Source organism: Pteropus alecto, unplaced genomic scaffold (genome assembly GCF_000325575.1).
Source record: "Pteropus alecto unplaced genomic scaffold, ASM32557v1 scaffold86, whole genome shotgun sequence".
Lineage (NCBI taxonomy): Eukaryota > Metazoa > Chordata > Mammalia > Chiroptera > Pteropodidae > Pteropus > Pteropus alecto.
The window spans coordinates 15,295,171-15,315,383 of NW_006442109.1; the positions used below are offsets into that span (position 1 = coordinate 15,295,171).

A 20,213-nucleotide genomic window follows, 5' to 3' on the forward strand; every position below is an offset into this window, starting at 1 on the left:
TTTCAGCATGTTTTAGCCATGACTATATCTGTTGCTTTTTCCCCCCTTGTACTTCAATGGAACGACCCCTTTTTTCTTATTCTGAAAAATCAAGATCACTAAACTTTAACCATTTCAAGGTGAAGGCCTCATTTATGTAGAAGCTGCCTCATTTGTGGAAACATCAGGATATTGCTTTTAAACCTTTTAAAAATCAATTAGTTTCATATTATGTTTTTGAAGCTGTTGACATAAATGAGTTTTGTCACAGTCGCTAAGACTTCCAACTCTTTTTGTGTCATTAGTGGGAGGGAAGGATAAAAGAAGAAAAAGAGGGAAAGAAGAATGGAATTGGAAAATATCATCAGATTGATAATGTCATTCCACAAACAACAGGAAATTCTGAGGACTGGCTCAGAAAGTGTTCTAGCCATACTTAAGGTCCAGTCTGGAGCTTGAAAATCTGTTTATGTATATTGAGTTGTGAAAACAATGCTAGACAATTGGAAAGATTGAGGAATGGAGTGCCCTGATTGATTGATAAATATTGCTCAAGCACAATGGCTTAAGACTATGATTAGAAAGGCCCACAACTTCAAAACTCCCACAGTGTATGTTTTAATTTACCTGCCTTACTTAGCACTGATCTTAAATACTGAACTTTCTTAAGCACAGTGACAGTATTTAAAAGAAATACAAAAATGTAGAAGTATCAATGATACCTCTTTGCCTTTTTGCCAAGATAATCTCTTGGGAAATATAAATTTATTTCTCTAAATACTTTATAGGCACAAATGCAGAAAAGTTGAGAAGGCCATGAGAAATGGTAGCTATTTTAAAAACTATTTAATCTGAAATATAAGATACTAATTAAGAACGCATTTTTTAAAAACCAGATAAAAAGAGACAGTTGAGGAGCTTAGTTCTTTTTGGCAGAATTGGAGAAAATATGCATAACTTTTCATATTATTCACTCAGAAACTTTATTCTATTTTATTTATATAAATAAGACTCAAGTTGAGAAAATCTTAGATCAAGACCTTTTCTCATTGGTTGCCATATATATGTATATATTTATTTATATTTGCATATGTATATTTATTTTAAAATATAAAATATTTTAGCTGTATGAATGATCCTTTCAGAAATACAAGATTTTTTAAAAATAAAAAAGCTTTTACACTGTAAAACAGCTTGAAAACTGATTCGAGGAAGTAAAATTAAATTTGGAAATTTTATTCTTTTTCTCCTGAGATACAAAACATGATTTTGTTTTGGAGTGTTTAAAATGTTTTTACAAAGAGATTGAATAAGAAATTTAATTCATTGTACAATTTGGTGAGGGGAAGCAGAGTTTGCCACCCCAAAATATGCCTTTTAGGATATCGATTATTTTAAACTGGTTATTTTTAAGAAATGAAAGACTCAGAAAGAACCTTTGACTTTCCCCCCAGTGTAAAAGAATTTAGGTAAAGGACCTGCTCCAGGAGAGGCACTATTACTATAGATAACTATTGTTTAATATGAACTAAGTTTATTAGGGTGGAGCCTAGCAAGGCCTTTGATCAAAATCCTTTCTATGTCCCATCTTTTCTATCTAGATATGAATTGCCTTCCTGTCCTTTGAAGTCCTAAACCACGACCCCCTGTCATCGGGTGTCATATTCCTATGGAACCCCTGTATGTACACACGTAATAAATTTGGTCATTTTCTCCTGTTAATCTGTCTCATGTTAATTTGATTATTAGTCCAGCCAAAAGAATTTAGAAGGGTAGAAGGAAAATTATTTTTCCTCCTAAACACTGAATATTGCTTTAAAGATGCAGTTTTAATTATATAGTATTCCATATACTGTCATGTTTGAGGGTTTGGAAAAAGTTTTTCCAAAATTTTTTTTAGTAAAAAGAATGAATTGGAAAATTTTTGATTAAGACTTCACAACCACGTGCATTTTAAATATAAGGATTTTCTTTTGGGGGAGGGCGCATTGCTTCTTCATCATACCTAGTTAGCAAATAAGGGTATTTTTTTTGGTGGTGGTGGGGCTGGGGGGGATTGTTTTTTCACCGTACCTAGTCAGCAAACTTCATGGAAAAGAGACTTGTTTGGAGTGAACCAGAAGGTTGATGTAGTGCTGAATTTAATAAAAATCTGTAATTTTAGTATTTCGTAAAAGGCTCTAGAAGTACTTCAAAACCCTAAGTTTGAAGATGATGGCTACTGAAGCCTGAAGAATCTTAAGCAACTTGTGTAAGATGTTGTCATGACAAGGATCTGTGTCTCTTGGCTTCCACCGTAGTGCTTTTTTGCTTACATTTTGTTAGGAAAGACTAGTTTAAAGGCTAGTAAAAGTCAAAGGACTTAATGACAGTGAAGACAATTATGGTGGGGATTAAAAAGAATTAGGAGAAAGCAAAGACTTCTTTATTTTTGGTATCATTGATTTTCCTGAAGTGTAGCCATGTTCACTACTGAAAAATAGAGTAAATTTACATTTCAGGTCAACTATTATGAGTAATAAGTCACAGAAAAACTAGAGAAAATAGCATTTAAGAGTATGTGTATTTCTTAGTTTTAAGTGAGGCTAAAACTCAAGTCTTTTACATCTGTTATAGCACAATTCAATGCTTGATGTTTATACCAGTGATCTTTAGAGTGTGACTGAGGACATTGGTTCAGGACTTGGGTCATGCAAAGAGCTGCTCCTAAAGAGGCATTGTGATATCTGATTGATTATAAAAATTTTAAATTCTGTTCATGGAGATTAGATAGTCTGCATAAGCAATCTTGTTATCTTATATTTATATTCATACTTTACACTAGGAATTTATTGATGTGGATTTTACTGGTTTCAGCAACCAGAGTCTTAGAATCATGGTTTTATGGGACCTTGTAGATGAACTAGTTAAAACTATTTCAGGGTTTAATTCATTTGCTCCAGATCATACAACAAATTAGTGATAAGCAAATTTTTCTGAGTCTCATTTTCATATGTAAAATGAGAGTGTTAGACCCCATTTTATCATTAGTATCCCTTATCTCTTCAAAACTTAATAATTCCAACCTACTTTTTCTCTAAAGCTGGAGATATTTTTGGATTTGCTGATTATCAAATGACTATGTAAATATAAATAAATATTTGGCATGTGAATTAAGTAGAAGATGGAGTATGTTCAACACCATTAATGTTTTGGTGAATAGTCTTTCAGATCTTACATATTATTTTATTTATAATATATCTTAGATTTGTTTCTATGCCAATAAATACAGCTCTGCCTTTTAAAAAAATTGCTGCATAATATTCCATTGTTCATTGATGAATGTATTATTTACCACCTCATCAACTAATTGGACATTTAGATTGATTCCTGTTTTTCACTGTTAAACATTGTTTCAGTATACATTATTGTGCATAATTTTTCCCCTCAACATTTGTGTGATTATTTACTTAAGATTAATTCCTAGAAGTAGTGTTATCAGTCATTTAAATTTCAATATATATTGGCAGATGACTCTTTAAGACGGTTGTATAAATTTTGTAGTCCTATACCTAGAAATTTAATCTTGATTTATAATATCGTGGTGTTATAGTTTGTAGGTATATTTCTCTGATTGCTCCACAAAAGTGTCCCTTAAAAAAACCAAATAGGATTCAGTCAAGGTTCACACGTTATATTTGGTTGTCACATCTCTCTAGTTGGTATATTTTTAAAACAGCTTTATTGAGGAAAAATTGACACAACTGCTTAAATGGAAAGTATACAATTTGATAATTTTTGACATATGTATACATTTGTGAGACTATCCCATAATCAAGACAGTGTATATATCTATCACCCCCAAAAGCTTCCTCCTACTTAGTGTAATCTTTCTCTCCTTTCCAACCCCTCTTTCCTTAGGCACTAATCTGCAGGTTAGTTTGCAATTTCTAGAGTTATATGTAAATGCAGTTATATACCATATACTCTTTTTTAAAAATCTGGCATCTTTAACTTAGCACAGTTGTTTTGAGATTCATTTATGTCGTGTGTTTTAGTAGTTTATTTCTTTTTATTGATGAATAATATTTCATTATATATAACATAATCTGTTTATGCATCTGCCTATTGTTGGACATTTTGATTATTTCCAGCTTAGGGTTATTACAAACAATATGACTAAAAAAATTTTTCATATTAGCAACTATTGATTAAAGAAGATAAATTTCTTATGCTGGTTTTATATAGATTCTTTCTTCCCCAAACCCATACTCATCCTTCAAAATACAATTCAGATATAATTTCCTAGAAGCCTTTTCTGGCCCCTCAGTTCTGAGTGTTCTCTCTTTATTGCTGCTTATGCATTGATGAGTCCTCCTAATGTTTTGAATCCAGCATTTTACATGCAATTGGTCATATGATTGACCTTTGAGAAGAGGCATGGAAGGAAAACCACTGTTTGACTAGATGAGTAAGTTACATTCAGCCAATATTTCGTGAGCTGTGGATGATTGCAGGGAACATAAACAGTTAGCAAGTTAATATTTAAATGGAATATTAGTCTGACACTCCAGCTAGATTGTAAGCTTTTTGAGAGTGTATGTTTTGTGTCATTTATTCCTGTATCGCTTATATTTGGTAAATAATAGTTTTTCCTCCCATGATTTATTTTATGAATAAATTAATGCAATTAAGAATATCAATGACGTACATTTAGGAAATTTTTGTGCATACGGGCCCTAATTTTGAATATGCCCTATTTTATAGTCAATCTGTAAAGTAGTTAGAGATTTAGAACACACTTCCCTGTAGAGACAATTTAAAATGGGAGATAGTTTACAGTTATTGCAGGTAGAATGCAGGCTAAAAGGAGGTTATTGTAGTTAGTAGTTTACAGGTCTTTGGCAAACAGATGACCTTTGAAAAGAGGCATGAAAACCTGTTGCTGACTGAAAAATTAAATTCAGCAAGTGTTTATTGATTTGTGAATATACAGCAAGGGTTGAGACTTTTAAAAAAACCTTTAGGAGAATTCTCAGTCAATAATAGAGAGTCAGACTATGATAAATGCTGTAACTAAAATGTCATCAAAGCACTGAGGGTAGTACACACTGAGAAAGCCTTAGAGATCTTTAGGAAGATGTCCCGGGGGAAGTGGCATTTGACTTGCACTTTGAAGATAGGATAGACTTTTGACTGCTAGAGATAGGAATCTGTGATGATAGGAAAAAGGTAGCTATTACTCTGGCTACAGCAATATTTCATTTTAGCTGCTACAGTTCAGGGACTTCAGAAAAGAAAATAAACTGGCATCTTTGGTGTGGAGTCACCTGTTTTCTCTGTATAGGTATATATAGTTCCAAATCGAGTAAATAGAAATAATGGTCACTTTTAAGTCAGTGTGTTACTAGTTTTCATTACATGTTTCAGTTTTATAGGTTTAATGATTAATTTATTAATTAACATTATTTGAGTGCATAATCTGTATAAGACATTTTCTGATACTGTTGGTACAGTGATAAACAGGGTAAAGTTTCTGTCCTAATGCACTTGAGAGTCTAGTGATTCTATTTGTAATTGATCAGAATAATAGAACAACATTTCTCCTAACTTAATGTCCATAATCTATCTGCTTGGCCTCTAAAACTAACTCTTATTAAAAACCAGGGGTAGGGAGAGATGTTCATGGCCCAGCTTCCCACCTCTGTTTCCTGGGAGATCAATGTTATGAGTGTATGTTTGGAAAAGGGGGCCATCTTCAGCTTCCTCTCCTTCCCAGGGACAGTCATACTGTACCCCTCTTCTCATGCTCTTTGCTTACCCTCTGCAAATGTAGACTGGGTAAGGGGGATGGGGAATGGTTACTAGGGAGAAAGGGACTCCTTCCCCCTGGAATTAGAAGGGAAAGGACATTTGGGGTCTTCCCTACCTATTCTTCCATCTCTCTGTTAGGAAAACAAAATTCAGTTGAGTAAATTTTAAAGCTCTTGTTGGCTTTATTCAACAGTTCATGAATTAGGCAGCATCCCATCTAGCAGGTTGAAAGGAGCTCTGAGGAACTGTACAAAATGAAAGACCTGTAGGCAGAAAGGAGCAGGAACAAGGAAGTCATACCAGCAAAAAGTGCTTGGTTGTGTCAAGTTCACTTTCCTTTAGGGGAGGGCAGTGGTCTGTCAGGTAGATGACTGCACTAGTGCTGACTAGGTGATTCCTGATAGACTGGTGTAAGATTCCATTTCTGGGAGAAGCTTAAACTGTAACTAGGTCTTGTGTTGGTGACATGGGGCTTAGTAGGTGACTCCATTTTGGGCCTTTTGTCTTGTTTTTAATAACTTCAAACTCATCATTTCTCCTAAAAAAAATAAAGCCTACTCTTCCGCTTACTCTTCCTTCAGTGAATCCATTTTGAGTTTTGGCAACTTTGGGAGTAAATGGCATTTTCATGGACAAGGACCCCACTCACCTCCAGATGTTAACAAAGCAACATTTTGTGCATTATCTGTCTGTGGAATCACTCTATTTTATATTCAATTAATATAATCAAAGTTGGATTATTTGATTAGATTGATGATTCATAGTGTGTTTTTGGAGTGATTACACCAAGTTTTGGAGTGATTACATCTCATAGGCAAGGCCTTGGACTATGCAGTCAAATTCCTAACCTGCCAGTCATATAGTGGGGAGTGATGCCTTGCTAGGAGCAATGGGAATGCAAGGTCTACTGCAGTTAGTATGGAGTGAGAAGTGGGTGTTTTATGCACGGTTCTGTTGGGCAGAGAATCTGAACTATAAATATTCCTCTTTCCCGGAGTGAATTAACTAGAGCTATTTCCTGCTTGAGGCAGTATCACAATATATGTATTGTTTGTATTTGTACCTCCTACAACAAAACAGAAGCAAGAAGTTGGCATACAAAGGAATTGGAAGAAAGGCAATAGATTTAAAACTGATCTTTGTTTTAAATAGGCAGAATATTCTACACCAATGACTCATTCTTTGTGAAAGAATATGCTGTTTGGCCTTTTCTGGGGAACTACAGTGCAACCTATGATTTAGCATCTCAGTGCGGACTTATTCATTAGTTGAACAAAGGCTTTTTCTAGAAATGGGATTATATTGTCAGTAATTTTAAAAAGAAAATGTCATTGTCCATTTTCATAGTTAATGTGGTGACCAGGGAAAATAGGCTCTTTTAGAAGTTTTGAAAGTATATAAGAAAGATTTTATACTTGATCTTTTTTTTTTTTTTAATTATTGGGAGAGTTTTGTGCTGACAGAATTTGATGTATATGTAAATACTGCTTTCTTGCTTTGGAAATATCTCTTTCATCCTAAATATCAAGCTTTCAGAAAGAATATATGTCTTTAATTTATGATATATAAGAGATAATTTACAAAGAAATAAAACACTTTTTTAAATATTCTAATTCTTGTTATTGCTAATGTTTTAAATTACAGTGTACTGAATAAATAGTTTTATTATTTTTCATTCCCCTATATATTTATAAACAATGTAAGAGAATTTTAGTATTTTGATAAAAAATGTTAAATGTCATAGAACAATTTTCCCATTGATTATTAAGATCACTTTGCATAGTTTCAGCTTGCATAGTCAATTTAAGTATTTCTACTGATGTGGCAAAGTGAAGACTGCCTGTGGTTAACTAGGTAAATAGGTTTGAGAATGGACTCTGGAAATATAATATCATTGCCAAGTGGCATAAGTGAACTGCTTGAGGTTACAGATTATGATTTTTGAGTTAGAGTAGTCATTGTTACTAGTTTTTCTCCAACCCCATTCAGCTGCAGGGGTGTAGGTAGAGAGTCAACTTAAACAGGATTTTGTTGACAGTTGGGAGGTTGGTGGGTGTCCAGGGAATTTAAGACAAATGCAATGGAGTAATTATAACAATAATTCACTATAGGGTTTAAGATAAATAGGGAAAAGAAAGAGAACAAGGTAGTGAACAAGGTAATAGCATCGATAGATTGAAAGGTCTTGGTGGTGTTGAATTGTTGGAGCCCAGAGGGGGAATGTTCTGAAAAGATAAGTGGTGGAAAGTATGATTTGGAAGTTGAGATTATGAAGAGGTTTCAATTATCAGTAATGACAGGTTCAAAAGTATGACCATAGAGGTGAGAAGTTGAAGTAGGAGAAGAGCATCAGAAAAAAGGTAGTGTGAGTGTTTTGGAAGGATCATCAACTGAATGTTGGATTCGCTGAGAATTATGATGGGGTAGTGTCAGAGAGTGACAATGAGTTAGGAGCTAAAAATAAGGAAATAGAGGGAAGTAATGACTTGGGGGGCAGCAAATACCTATAAGTTGGAGTGGTTGGTAGCATAGTCTCATGTCTGTCTATGAAAGCTGGGCCACAATGAGAGTAGTTCTGATGATCCCAAGGCAGAAAGTGGTAAATAACTGTGAGTATTTAGTGAAGTTGGGGGTAGGGGACTGTCTTTTCAAGAATAGGAAGAGTTCTGGGGTTCTCCCTTGATTCTTGCTGGAGTCATCCTGATGGAGGTGAGGAATGCTACATAAGGATTTTCTTGACCCCTGTGAGACAGTGGACCAGAAGAGGTGATTTTCTAAAACATAGATACTCTCTTGATTCCAGTCAAATGCAACCTATTGGGGGTGGATAGGGACAGGGAATCTTATTGAATCTAGACCACGAGGGATCGTGGTTCTGTTCTTAAGTTTCTGCTGGCTTCCTTTCAATTCCTGCTAATATTAGCCTATAGGAGGTGTGGTTTTACACTGCTACTTGTTTGACTTCTGACTGTGTGGAGAAGTGATAGAAATCTACACTTGGGTGTGTGTGTGTGTGTGTGTGTGTGTGTGGGTGTGTGTGTGTGTGTGTGTGTGTGTGTGTGTGAGAGTGATATTGGTATAGATACAGTGTTACAAATATGTGTGTATATGTATTTATGTAAATAAATATATCAATTTTATATATTTTATCAAGTAAATTAGATACCCATTAGACACTACTTGTTTGATTATCTTAATCTTAATCTTTGGAGGGGAGTGAAATTTGCCACCCCAAATGTGTGGATTATTTTAGGCTGATTATTTTTAAGAAACAGAAGGCTCACAAAGTTCTTTTTTTACCTCTCCCTTCACTGCTTGAAAGAAGTTTGATAAGGGGCTTACTCCAGGAAGGGAGCTGTCACCACAGATAACTGAATATGAATAATAACTGAAAGGAATATGAATGAGCAAGATGTAGTGGACTGGGGGAAACTTAGCAAGACCTGTTTGTTTACATTCCTCTCTGCGTCCCTTTGTCTCTGCAAGGGATAGAAACATTTATTCTCCTCTCTCTGTGAATCTTCTTTTTCCCTTTGAAGTCCTAGGCCCCTTCCCCCTTCTCCTCAGCTCAGGTTGTTCAGTTACCTGGCTGCCCTTTGGGCTTTATATTCTAATGGAGTCCCTCTATGTACAGAATTAAATTTATTTTTTCCTGTTAATCTGCCTCCTGTCAATTTAATTTTTAGACCAGCCAAAAGAGCCTAGAGGGTACAGGAGAAATTTTTCCTCCCTGACATGTTTAAATGCTCGGCTTCATTGCCAATGTATTGATGACACAGAGTTTCAGTGTGCTTGCTATATTACCAATATCTGAAGGTATTCATATTTTATTGAGGGATTGCTGATTATATATAAATCAGACATATATATTCTTCTTTGGCTTCCCTTATCATTGCATTAAAGAAAATGATGTTACAGTTGTTTAAGATAGAGGTATTTTTGTTCTGTTCTTGAATTTAGTAAGATATTCAGTTAAATACCATGTACAGACTTTGAAAGCTATAATATCCTCGCTTTCAGAAATACTTTGCAGTAGCTCTTTTGTGCCTGCATAGGAGCAGATTCAAAATATATTTCATAGTATGCTTTGAATGAAGGTAAATCCTAATTTCTGTCATGATCAGATTATGATCTTTGTTATTTCTCAAATTCGAATAAAATCAGGCATTTCAACGGACATATCTTGAAATACATTTAAGTGATCTAAATTATACATGGAAACAAAAATGTTGTTTTGACATATTATGTGGTGGACTTATAACTAGATTGCTAGTGAACCTCAAAGCTTTTTGCTTTCCGAAACTGAAAATTTTGCATTGATTAAATCCTCTTTTGAAAAACTTTTTGAAAAATAATAATAGCACTTCTCTTAGTGTGCAATATATTTAATCTGGGTGTTATAGAGTCTATGAGCCTCTATCTTTAGTTAAAAGATGGAATTATTACTGTACTGTGAGTTTCAGTCTCAACTCTATGACTGATTTTTTGGCAAAAGTTGTATCTTGGGGTGAGTGAAAACTAGTTTTAAATGAAGACATTTAGAAAACAATAACAAATACCAGCACTGCTAAAGAATTTCTGATACACTAGACCAACACTATTTTGGTATTGGCTGTGATAAGAAAATTTGCCAAATTCTAGTGGATGTAAAATAAGTTCTTCTATTCTTGACAAAAGTGTTCACCATATATTAAGGTATTGCTAACTGTAGTACCAAACAGCCCCCAAATTCAGTGACAAAATGCACTAAAATCTCATTTCTCACTGTATAACAGTTTAATGTGAGTGTTGTTATCACGGAGCTTTTCTTCAATAAGTGATTAGAAATCCAGGCTATTTATTTTGTGGCTATACTATATTGCTGTTCCCTGGTGTCTTCTACCAGCCATTCAGAAAGGAAAAGAGCATGGAAGACCCTGGCCAGTGCACTTCCCTACAGTTTACATTCCTCCAACTAGAACTCAGTTATGTCACACCTAGCTTGGAAGGCAGGCTGGGAAATTTAGTCTGGTCTTGTACTCAGGAAAGTGAGGAACCCGTTTGGTCAATGACTGTTGAACTGTGCCAAGAGTAAAATTGTGTTTTTAAATAAAATCTTTGAGCATTTAAAAACTTTTTTTACTAGTTAGGTAATTGATATACTGTTAGGCAGGATTTTGGGAAAGGTTGTATATTTTTGTAAATGGATTATTCCCTAGCTCCTGTATACTTTTTAAAAAATATATATTTGGTAGTGGTGAGGCACATGGAATGGGGAGACCAGGTATGGTAGACATTTAAGAGAAGTTCATCCCAAAACTGGCTATAATGATTTAATCTCGGAGCTTTTTTTTTAAAGGCTAAATTAAATAGTTTTTTTTGCGGGGAGGACGGGGGTCATCAGTAGCCATGCTCTTGTATTTGTGCTCATGTCCATGTGTGAGAGAGAGCACTTTGGGTATGGAAGTTATTAAGATAATTTTAAGAAACTTAATGATAAATTAGAACTGTAGTTTAAAATAGCTCTTTTTGTGTGTGTGTGGGAGATGTCTAATTTCGACTCTAAGAATTTTATCAAAAGTTGTTAAATATGTGTTTATCATTGAACTTAAATTAGCATAAGGTAAATGGTAAAATAGATTATTAGGTATTGTCTTATAGAGAAATCTAAATTAAGGCACCACAAACTGATCCATAAAGGAAAAATAAGAACTTAACATACTAATTGAATCATAAGTTAGTTGCTTATCACATTGAAACAGACATTAAAATAAGCTTTTGAAAATATATTAGTCTTATCCATTTTCTGTGGCAAAATACTTTGGATATCAGAAGTCTGAGAACATTTTTGTACTTATCTGCTTAGTTACTGCCAGTGTCAGCAGAAGGATTCCTCCTTATTCACATTTTTATCTTGTAAGAAATAGATAAACCATTTTCTTATCCATGATTTAAGGGAAAACTAGCCAAAGAATCAGGCCACTTTTTTAGTTGTTGGAGACTAGACTCTCTCAATATTGGGTAAAATAGTACAAAATGATGGATGTATAAATTATATCAAACTATGAACTTGGCTTTACATAATTAAAACAAGTAGGAAAATTCCAAGAGATCTAAAGTCTGTTAACTGAATAAAGAACTTAAGTGTATGTCCACTTGTCTATGAGTATGCCTGTATATTATGTTCATAGACTGGAGGAACCTCTTTAGCTGGTGGTTCAGGCAAGTTAGGTTCCATTAAGAATCTGGGCAAGGCTCACTGGGACATTTTCCAGTTAAAAAATGGTGGCAGAAGAAAGCATTGGAGTGATAAGACCCAAAATCTACTAAATCGTGAGAATCGAAAATTTTGGCATATTACACTGTAAAACTTCTCAGCTTTTGTGGTAGATTCTTATTAAATATATGTTGTATGGCACTATTTTCACTTTCTGAAGCCAGCCTTTGAAACAATAAAATTATATATGAGTTTTTTTTCTTGTTCATCACTTCAGTTGTGTTAGTTTTCCATTTCAAAATCATTTGAACTTGCTCCAGTGATAATACAGTCTTTTAGTCCTAATTTTATTTTGACAATTTCAAACTTAAAAAAAGTTGAAAGAATCGTGCAATGAACACATACCTCCTTCCCCCAGATTTGCCATTTTTTAACATTTTATACCTTCCCCACCACACTTTTTTGGGCAACCATTTGAAAGTAGGTTACAGGCATCATGAAACATCACTGTTGAATACTTAAGCACACATCTCTGAATAACATGTTTCACCCCTAAAAAATTAACATTAATTTTATATATCATTTACTATAGTCTATAATAAAATTTCTCCGGTTGTCCTAAATTTATTTATTTATTTATTTTTTTTTGCTATTTGTATATTATGTCTCTTTTTGTGTCTTAATTACCAGGCTCCCCAAACCCCAGTTCTCAACTTTTTCTCTTTTATTAATAACATTACTTTTTATTTTTCACATGTCTAGGGCAGTGACTTATAGAATGTTCCACAGTTTTACTGTGTCTGGTTTATTCGTGGTTAGATTCAGTTAACATTTTGGCAAGGATATTGTACAGGTGAAGCTGAATGTTTCTTAACTGCATCACAACAGGAGGCACGTAATATCAGGTTGTCCTACTATTAGTAGTGCTTAATTTGATCACTTGGTAAATGAAACGATAATCACTATATCTCTTTGGTGTAAAGGTGCCTTTTTTCTTTACAATTATAAGTAATCAGTGGGGTGAGACTTTCAGAGACTATGAATATCCTGTTACCTCATATCTTTCATTCAGTGGTTTTAGCACCTATTGATGATCTTTGCCAAAATTAACTTATACATGTAGAGTTGTAAAATGATAACTTTTAAGTCTGTCTTTTCTTTCACATTTATTGATTAGAATTTTACAGCTGTTGCAGTCTTAACCCCTGATAAAAACTAAAGTTTAAATCAGAGCTGTTATATCAGTGTAGGTATGTTGTTCATAACCCCTACCTTCTACTTGTCAGTACAGATTTGGATTGTAGTATTTAATTCATATTTCCAATGAAATAGATCCCTAGTATCAACTTTAGGTTCTAAATTTTCTCAAGAAACTACCTGCAGTGTTTCTAATTCAGTGTATTACATCTATAAGCTACTTAAGGATTTTTTTCAGTGCTTCTCTGCACACTCCTGTCTTAGTGTTTTGACAATTTTCTTAATTATGGTTACTAAATTGAATTATAAAATATGTTCATGAACTAAGCAGGACATTAACAACAGAGAAGTATGTGAACTTTGAGAGAGTGGAGTAAACTTTTAATGACTAAACTAAATTGAATAGCTATTTGGAAATAGAACTAATTTACTTAAAGATAAATTAATCATTGTTTAATTTTTAAAAGGAGAAAAATTATAAAATAATTATTCTATAAAGCATTTGCTTGAATTATATATTGAATAAATTTAAACTCTGTCTGCTTCTACTCTGCCATGGAACATGTTTCTAGGTCACTTTTCTGAGGCCAGTTGGTATTCATGAAAAGAGTTTAAGCCAAATATTATATTAGCCTAACTGTAGTTCAGATTGAGGTGGTTTTGTACACTTGCAGCATAGGAAATTTAATATGTTTGAAGGGAAAGTTATAAATTACAAAATGAAGAAAATTGCAGAATTAAGATGCTCTATATATCCACAATGGGAAAGGTTGGGAAAGTTAAACCCACAATAAACAATAATTATTGTCCTTTTTTAGAATTTGCAAATCATCCAGATGATAAAGAGCTAGAGACCAGTAATGTTTTATTAAGGGAGAACTTAGGAACCTGCCAGGCTTGAAATTAGAATGCCTAGCATAATTCCTTTCCTATAGGTACTCAGTAAGCATTTATAGCTTTCATTAATTATGACAAATTTTCATTTATAAGATAATTTGTAATATCTAAATGTGATAGTAATGATATTTCTTCTTTGTGTTTTAGACTATCCCCATAAATATGGTCCACAGGGGGGCTGTGCAGATCATTCAGTATTTGAAAGGATGAGGAAATACCAGATGACTGGTGTAGAGGAAGTAACACAGGTACGGATTTTAATACTAGCTTGCATTTAAGAAATGGAAATGATCTTAGGCATGTGTTTCTACATTAAAATGTATGTTCTAGAATTTCTGAAAGATTTGTACCACTGCGGGAAAATATTTATATATTTTTAATGCTCAAAGAGGCTAGGTAATAGCTATGTGGTGCTAAGATTTGAATACAAATCTGCATGACTCAATAAATATTACATTGTATGTCCAAAACATACTCTGTCTTACATGTTTTATTGTAAAATTTATAAAATATTCAGTTTGAACTTGTTTTTTCTATAAATGTAAGTATTTGTATTAGTGTGAAAATTAGACCAACTTTCCCTTGTTTGCCTGGGATTTCCCAGTTTTTAACAATAAAAGTTGTGTGTCTCTAAGAAAACTGAGATAGTCACCCTAATAAAAATTGTAGTGCTGTTGATATTTTAATTGTAATGTTTTTGCTATTTGACTATTGTTCTTTTGTTCTTTTATTGACCTCCTTTTTCTTAGTAATAGGTGATAGGGTTATAGTTATTCAAAGCACAAGTTTAAAAAAATTTTTATGATAAAACATCATATAATTTAGATATCCTTTCTAAAAGTAGTAGGGTAGAATAATGTTTCTTGAGCTACTTAAGTCACAAATATAGATTTGTGTATTTCTTGATCTGTAACATGGCATACACAATTCTCTTTGAGGTGGATCTTTGAAGTATAAGTGAGATTTTATTCTTGCATTCATTGAACAACTGTGTATTGATCTGTCAAATATCAGAGACTGTGGTAGGTTCTAGTAATATGTGGAGATTAAGATGAAGTTTTGTCTTCAAAAAGTTTATAGTTTAATTGGAAACACAGAAACAATTGAAGGTAGTAATAGATAGAAGAGTATTAAGCATGGTGATACTCTATAGGGTGATACTCTATACACAGGAGGAATCGTTAACCTAGCTTGGGAAGTATTTGAGGACAGTAATCATAAACTGAAAGAATAAGCAAGAGTTAGGTTAGCCATGAATAGATGGAAAGGCAGGAGGAACAGTATACAGGCATACCTTGTTTTATTATACTTCACAGATGTTATATTTTTACAAATTGAAGGCAAGACTCTCCACCAGCAAAAAGATTATGACTCGCTTTATTGCAGTGGTCTGGAACTGAAAATGTAGTATCTCTGAAGTATGCCTATATAGAAAGGCTAGAAAGATAGTAAGACTAGTAAAGAATTTTTAATTCCCAGGTGGGGTGCCAGGTTAGAGATTGGGAGACTGATTAGAAGTTGCTGCAGTTATTTAGTTAGGAAGTAATTGTGGCTTATACTAAGGTATCAGCAATGTGGATAGAGGACAAGACTACAGATTGTTAAATATAGTAGAGCTTAACAGTGACTAGATATAACATTAATATACAAAAGTAAGTCACATTTCTTTATATCCAGCAGACTACCAGAAATGTGACGAAAGAGGGGACATCATTAATGATAGTATCAAGAATATCATGTATCGAAGAATAAATGTAAGAATTATAAGACCTATTTAAGGAAATTATAAAACTCTTAAGAAATGTTAAAGAATAATTTTAAATAAATGGAGAGACATACCATGTTAATGGAAAATGATAAATAATATCAATTCTTTCCCCATATTGATTTGTAGATTCAATATAATTCCAATACAGATTGCAAAAGGGTTATTCACCACATTTGATGGGTCTAAAATGTTTTATGGAAAAAGTAAAAGCTAAGAAAAAGTAAAAGCAGGAAAGAGGGATTTACTCTAGCGGATATAGAAACTTATAGTAATTGAGTGTACTGTTAGTGAAGGGATGAACAAATTAAGCAGAGGAGTACAATTGAATGCTCAGAAACAGACCCATACATATATGAAACTGTTGTGTGATAGAGTTAGAATCTCAAATGAGTGAGGAATAGTAGAGACCATTGAATAGAGGCAGGAAAAAAAATGTGCATTTGGAAAAAGTTGAAGTTGGATCTCTATCTCATACCATATTTAAAACAAAACAAAACTTCAGATGAATTAAAGTATTAAATGTCTAAACTGAAAACTTCGAAACTCTTAGTTTAAAAAGTAAGTAGAGATTTTCCTTTCCAGCTGTGATTGCGTAACTGGTATCCAACTAGCTTTCTTGCAAACAAAACAAAACAAAACGATTAGAAAACTAAGTGAAGTATATGAAACAGTTGTTGTCAAACATCGGACAACAGGCAGTGCAGAATTAAGAGTCTTCAGAGAGGAGAAATAAACATTTCTGTAATTTTCCTGATTTTTGACTAGAGGCATAATTTCAGGAATGGCACAAGGAAGGAGATCTCGAGAAGAGCAAGTACATGGAAATCTTTCTGAGTAAAAGAGACAGGTCAAAATTCAGGAAGACTGAGGTATCTGGACTTATGGGCAAAGTCTAAGCTGTGCATGCACAAGATGAGATTCTATGCGAAAACTACCAGAGAAAGAAAAACTATTGTGGAATCTATGAACTAAACAACAATCATAAATTATACTTGATAGAGATCCTAAGCCATGCTAGGAGTAGGTTAACTTCACCCTAGAGTGGAAGGCTACTGGAAACCTGCCCTAACTAAGACGAAAAACCAAACTTCGAAAAGGTCAAGGTGACTCTCAGCTGCCTGTCAGAACAAAGCTCAATAATACTTGTTAAAAGAGCACACAGAATGTAGATACTCAGTAATTTAACATTTGCAATATTCAGCATTCCAAAAACATACTAGATGACAAGAAGCTGAAAAATGTGATCCATAATCAGGGGAAAAACCACCCAGGTAGGAACGGAATAAAAAATTACAGGCATTAGCACACAAAGACTTCAAAACAACTATTATGAATATGTTCAAAGAATAACAGAAAATAGAATAGAAATTATAATAAAGAACTATATATGACTTAGAGAACTGAAGAGTATATTTTCTGAATTGAAAAATTTAATGGATAGGCTTAAGAGCAAATTAGTTACTGCAGAAAACAGCATGGGTAAATGTGAATAAAGCAGAATAAAACAATAGAAATCCAGATCTAAGCACAGAGAGAAAGTAATTGGAGTCGAGGAACGGGGGATACAGAAAAAATATTTGAGAAGTTAATGTCTTCAAAATTTTGAGATATGAAGAAAAATTGAAATTTATGACCCAAGAAGCTCAAAGAAACCCAGGTAGGATAAAGGCAAAGATAAATATACCAGGGCATATTGTAATCAAATTATTGGAAACCACTGAAAATGAGAAAATCATAAATAAAAGCAGCCATAGGAAAGAAGGTACATTTATATACAGGAGAACAAATATAAGAATAACTGCTGACTTCATTACACAGTGCAAACTGAAGATGTAGATAATGACATTTTCTAAGTGTTGGGGAAAAAACTGTCAAACTAGGATTTTATGTTCTGTGAAAATAATTTTCAAAAATGAGGGCAAATTAAAGATCTTTTTTTACACAAACAAAAGCTGAGAGAAGATGTCTGTAGGAGATACACATTGTTAATGGAAGTTCCTCAGGTAGAAAAAGGATAGGAACTCTGATCTAAAATTTAATTGGAATTCTCTATTACTGTGTCATCAAAACCCACTTAAAATACTTTTAGTTGTAAACAAATGTTTAAGTGCTGAATTCAATAGCATTGGTAATTCTTCAAACAAATACTTTTTGAGTGTCCAGTTTGCCTGCCAAATCTGTGTTAGGTGATAGCAATATAGTGAAAAGCAAACACAGAGATAGTATCTTCTTTCTAGAACTCAAGGTTTAGTAGTTGAAGTAATAGGTGGCGGGCGGGGGACAGAAATTAAATATGCACACAATAAACTGTAAGTTTGCTCTGTATAAGAGATATGGGTACATGGTTCTATGTGGTGGTATAATGTATAAATTGACCTTTGCTAAATCTGAAGGAAGAAGTTAACTAGATCAGGAAAGGTATCATTAGCATGTGCAAAGACTATGGCAGGAGACAAAGTATGTGTTGGAGGATTAGAAGGAAGGCCTGTGTAGCTGTAGCACAGAGAGCTAGAGTTGAGTATTATAGGATCTCTCTGGGAAGTAATACGGATGGGAAGAAACTGGACAGGTAAGTAGAGTCTGCAATGCTGATTTGGTGGTATGTATAAAGGATTCAGGGCTTTATCCTTAGAGCAATAGGAAGTCATTGAAATATATGGGTAGTATTTTCAAGTATGCATTTTGAAAAGATTGCAATATGGAGAATAGAGTGAAGGTCATTAGTGGATATGGATAGATTACATTGCTCTTATTGCAGTACTCTAGGTAATAAGCGATGGTCGCTTGAGCTAATGTGATGGAGCCAGAGATAATAGGCAGGTTCCTTAGGTATTTAGGAGACAAATTTGATAGGGCTAGGTGATAGATGGGGTCTATAGAGGTGAGGTAGAAGAAGATATCAAAGTATTATAAAGTACTATAAATTTGCTTTATAGTCAAATGGTTATATTTATTAAAAGGTATATTTTAAAAATGTTTAAAAGTGAGAGAATTGCTTGCATAAGTAATAAATCATGTATGCAGTAGAATATTTATGAAGAATTTTTAATGGCATAGGGAAATGCCTGTGGTGTTATATAATAAAGCAGAATATGAAATTGTTTATAATGTGTATTCTTAACTAAATAAAATTATAATAGCGAAGCATGCTAATGTTTAGAAATAACTCTTTTTGATATGTAGAAACATAAAGAAGAACATGCCGTTAATGGTCCAGAACTTTTGAGGAAAAAACGTACAACTTCAGCTGAAAAAAATACTTGTCAGCTTTATATTCAGACTGATCATCTGTTCTTTAAATATTATGGAACACGAGAAGCTGTGATTGCCCAGGTATTTATAATTTTCCTACTATTTTAAGATTCCTCATATTGTATCATTATACCTATATTTTCATTTAAAAGTTAAAGTTAGCACATATCTCATTTTGGAAAAATAAGGAAGATGTATTTTCAATTGTGATTTGATAAAATATGTAAGATAAGTACATAGATAAGTGAAAGACTAGTTAGGATATTTTAGTGTCATTCAAAAGAGAGTTGTAAGAAAATTTTCTGAAGGAAAGTGATGACTGGAGCTTAGCTTTGAAAAAAGGGTTGAATTTTCATTTGTGGTCTTAAGAGAAGAATAGAGGAATCCTTTTAGTAAGAAGGATTTAATTTCTATTCTGTACTTAGCGCTGAGTTACAATATTATTTGCATTTGTGTCTTCTCAACCCTTGTGAAAGTATAATGTTCTTCATGTTGAATGAAGGTCTCCAGTGAGTTTGATGAATGCATTGTGACTCTAAGGTTTGAGACTGAGAGGATGGACATGCCACTTATATAAATGGTGACCTCATACTGGTGGTGGTGATAAACTTCATTTTAGACATGTTTAAAAGCCAGGTGGTCATTCCCTTAGGATGTTGAAAATGTAGAAATGGAACTTGAGAGAGATTAGCTTTGAGCTTTCTGCATGGAATTTAAGAGTACAAACATATTTAATGTAAGAGAATGAAATCCAAATTAAGAAACTGGGAGATAATATCTGTATATAGTGACTAGGATGAGGAAGAGAAGCTATGGGCTGAAACATAATAGTTAAAGAGATAGGATTAAATAATTAGCCAAGGAATAAACAAAGTTTCAGAACAAAATGCATAGCTAATAGTGTCATGCTGCAGAGCTATGAAAGAGAATGACTGCATGTGTTAACTAGATGGCAGGACTCCTTCACAGCCTATACATATATCATATCATCCTGATGTACACTTTAAATATCTTATAATTTTATTTGTTAATTATACCTCAATAAAGCTGAGGGGGTGAACCATCCTTCAGCAGGCATCACATGCATGTGGTTTAAGGTACTCAAAAGATCATTTCTCTGACCATTAAAAA

At 33.5% G+C, this 20,213-nt stretch overlaps 1 protein-coding gene across 1 annotated transcript in view; it reads left to right on the forward strand.

Moving 5' to 3' along the window:
* Window positions 1–20,213, forward strand: part of ADAM10 (ADAM metallopeptidase domain 10) — a 112,388-nt gene that overhangs the window by 55,239 nt on the left and 36,936 nt on the right. Inside the window, exons 5-6 of the mRNA XM_006920322.2 lie at window positions 14,210–14,310; window positions 19,014–19,163. Of these exons, the coding sequence (XP_006920384.1) occupies window positions 14,210–14,310; window positions 19,014–19,163 (251 nt within the window). The remainder of the gene's footprint in view (window positions 1–14,209; window positions 14,311–19,013; window positions 19,164–20,213) is intronic.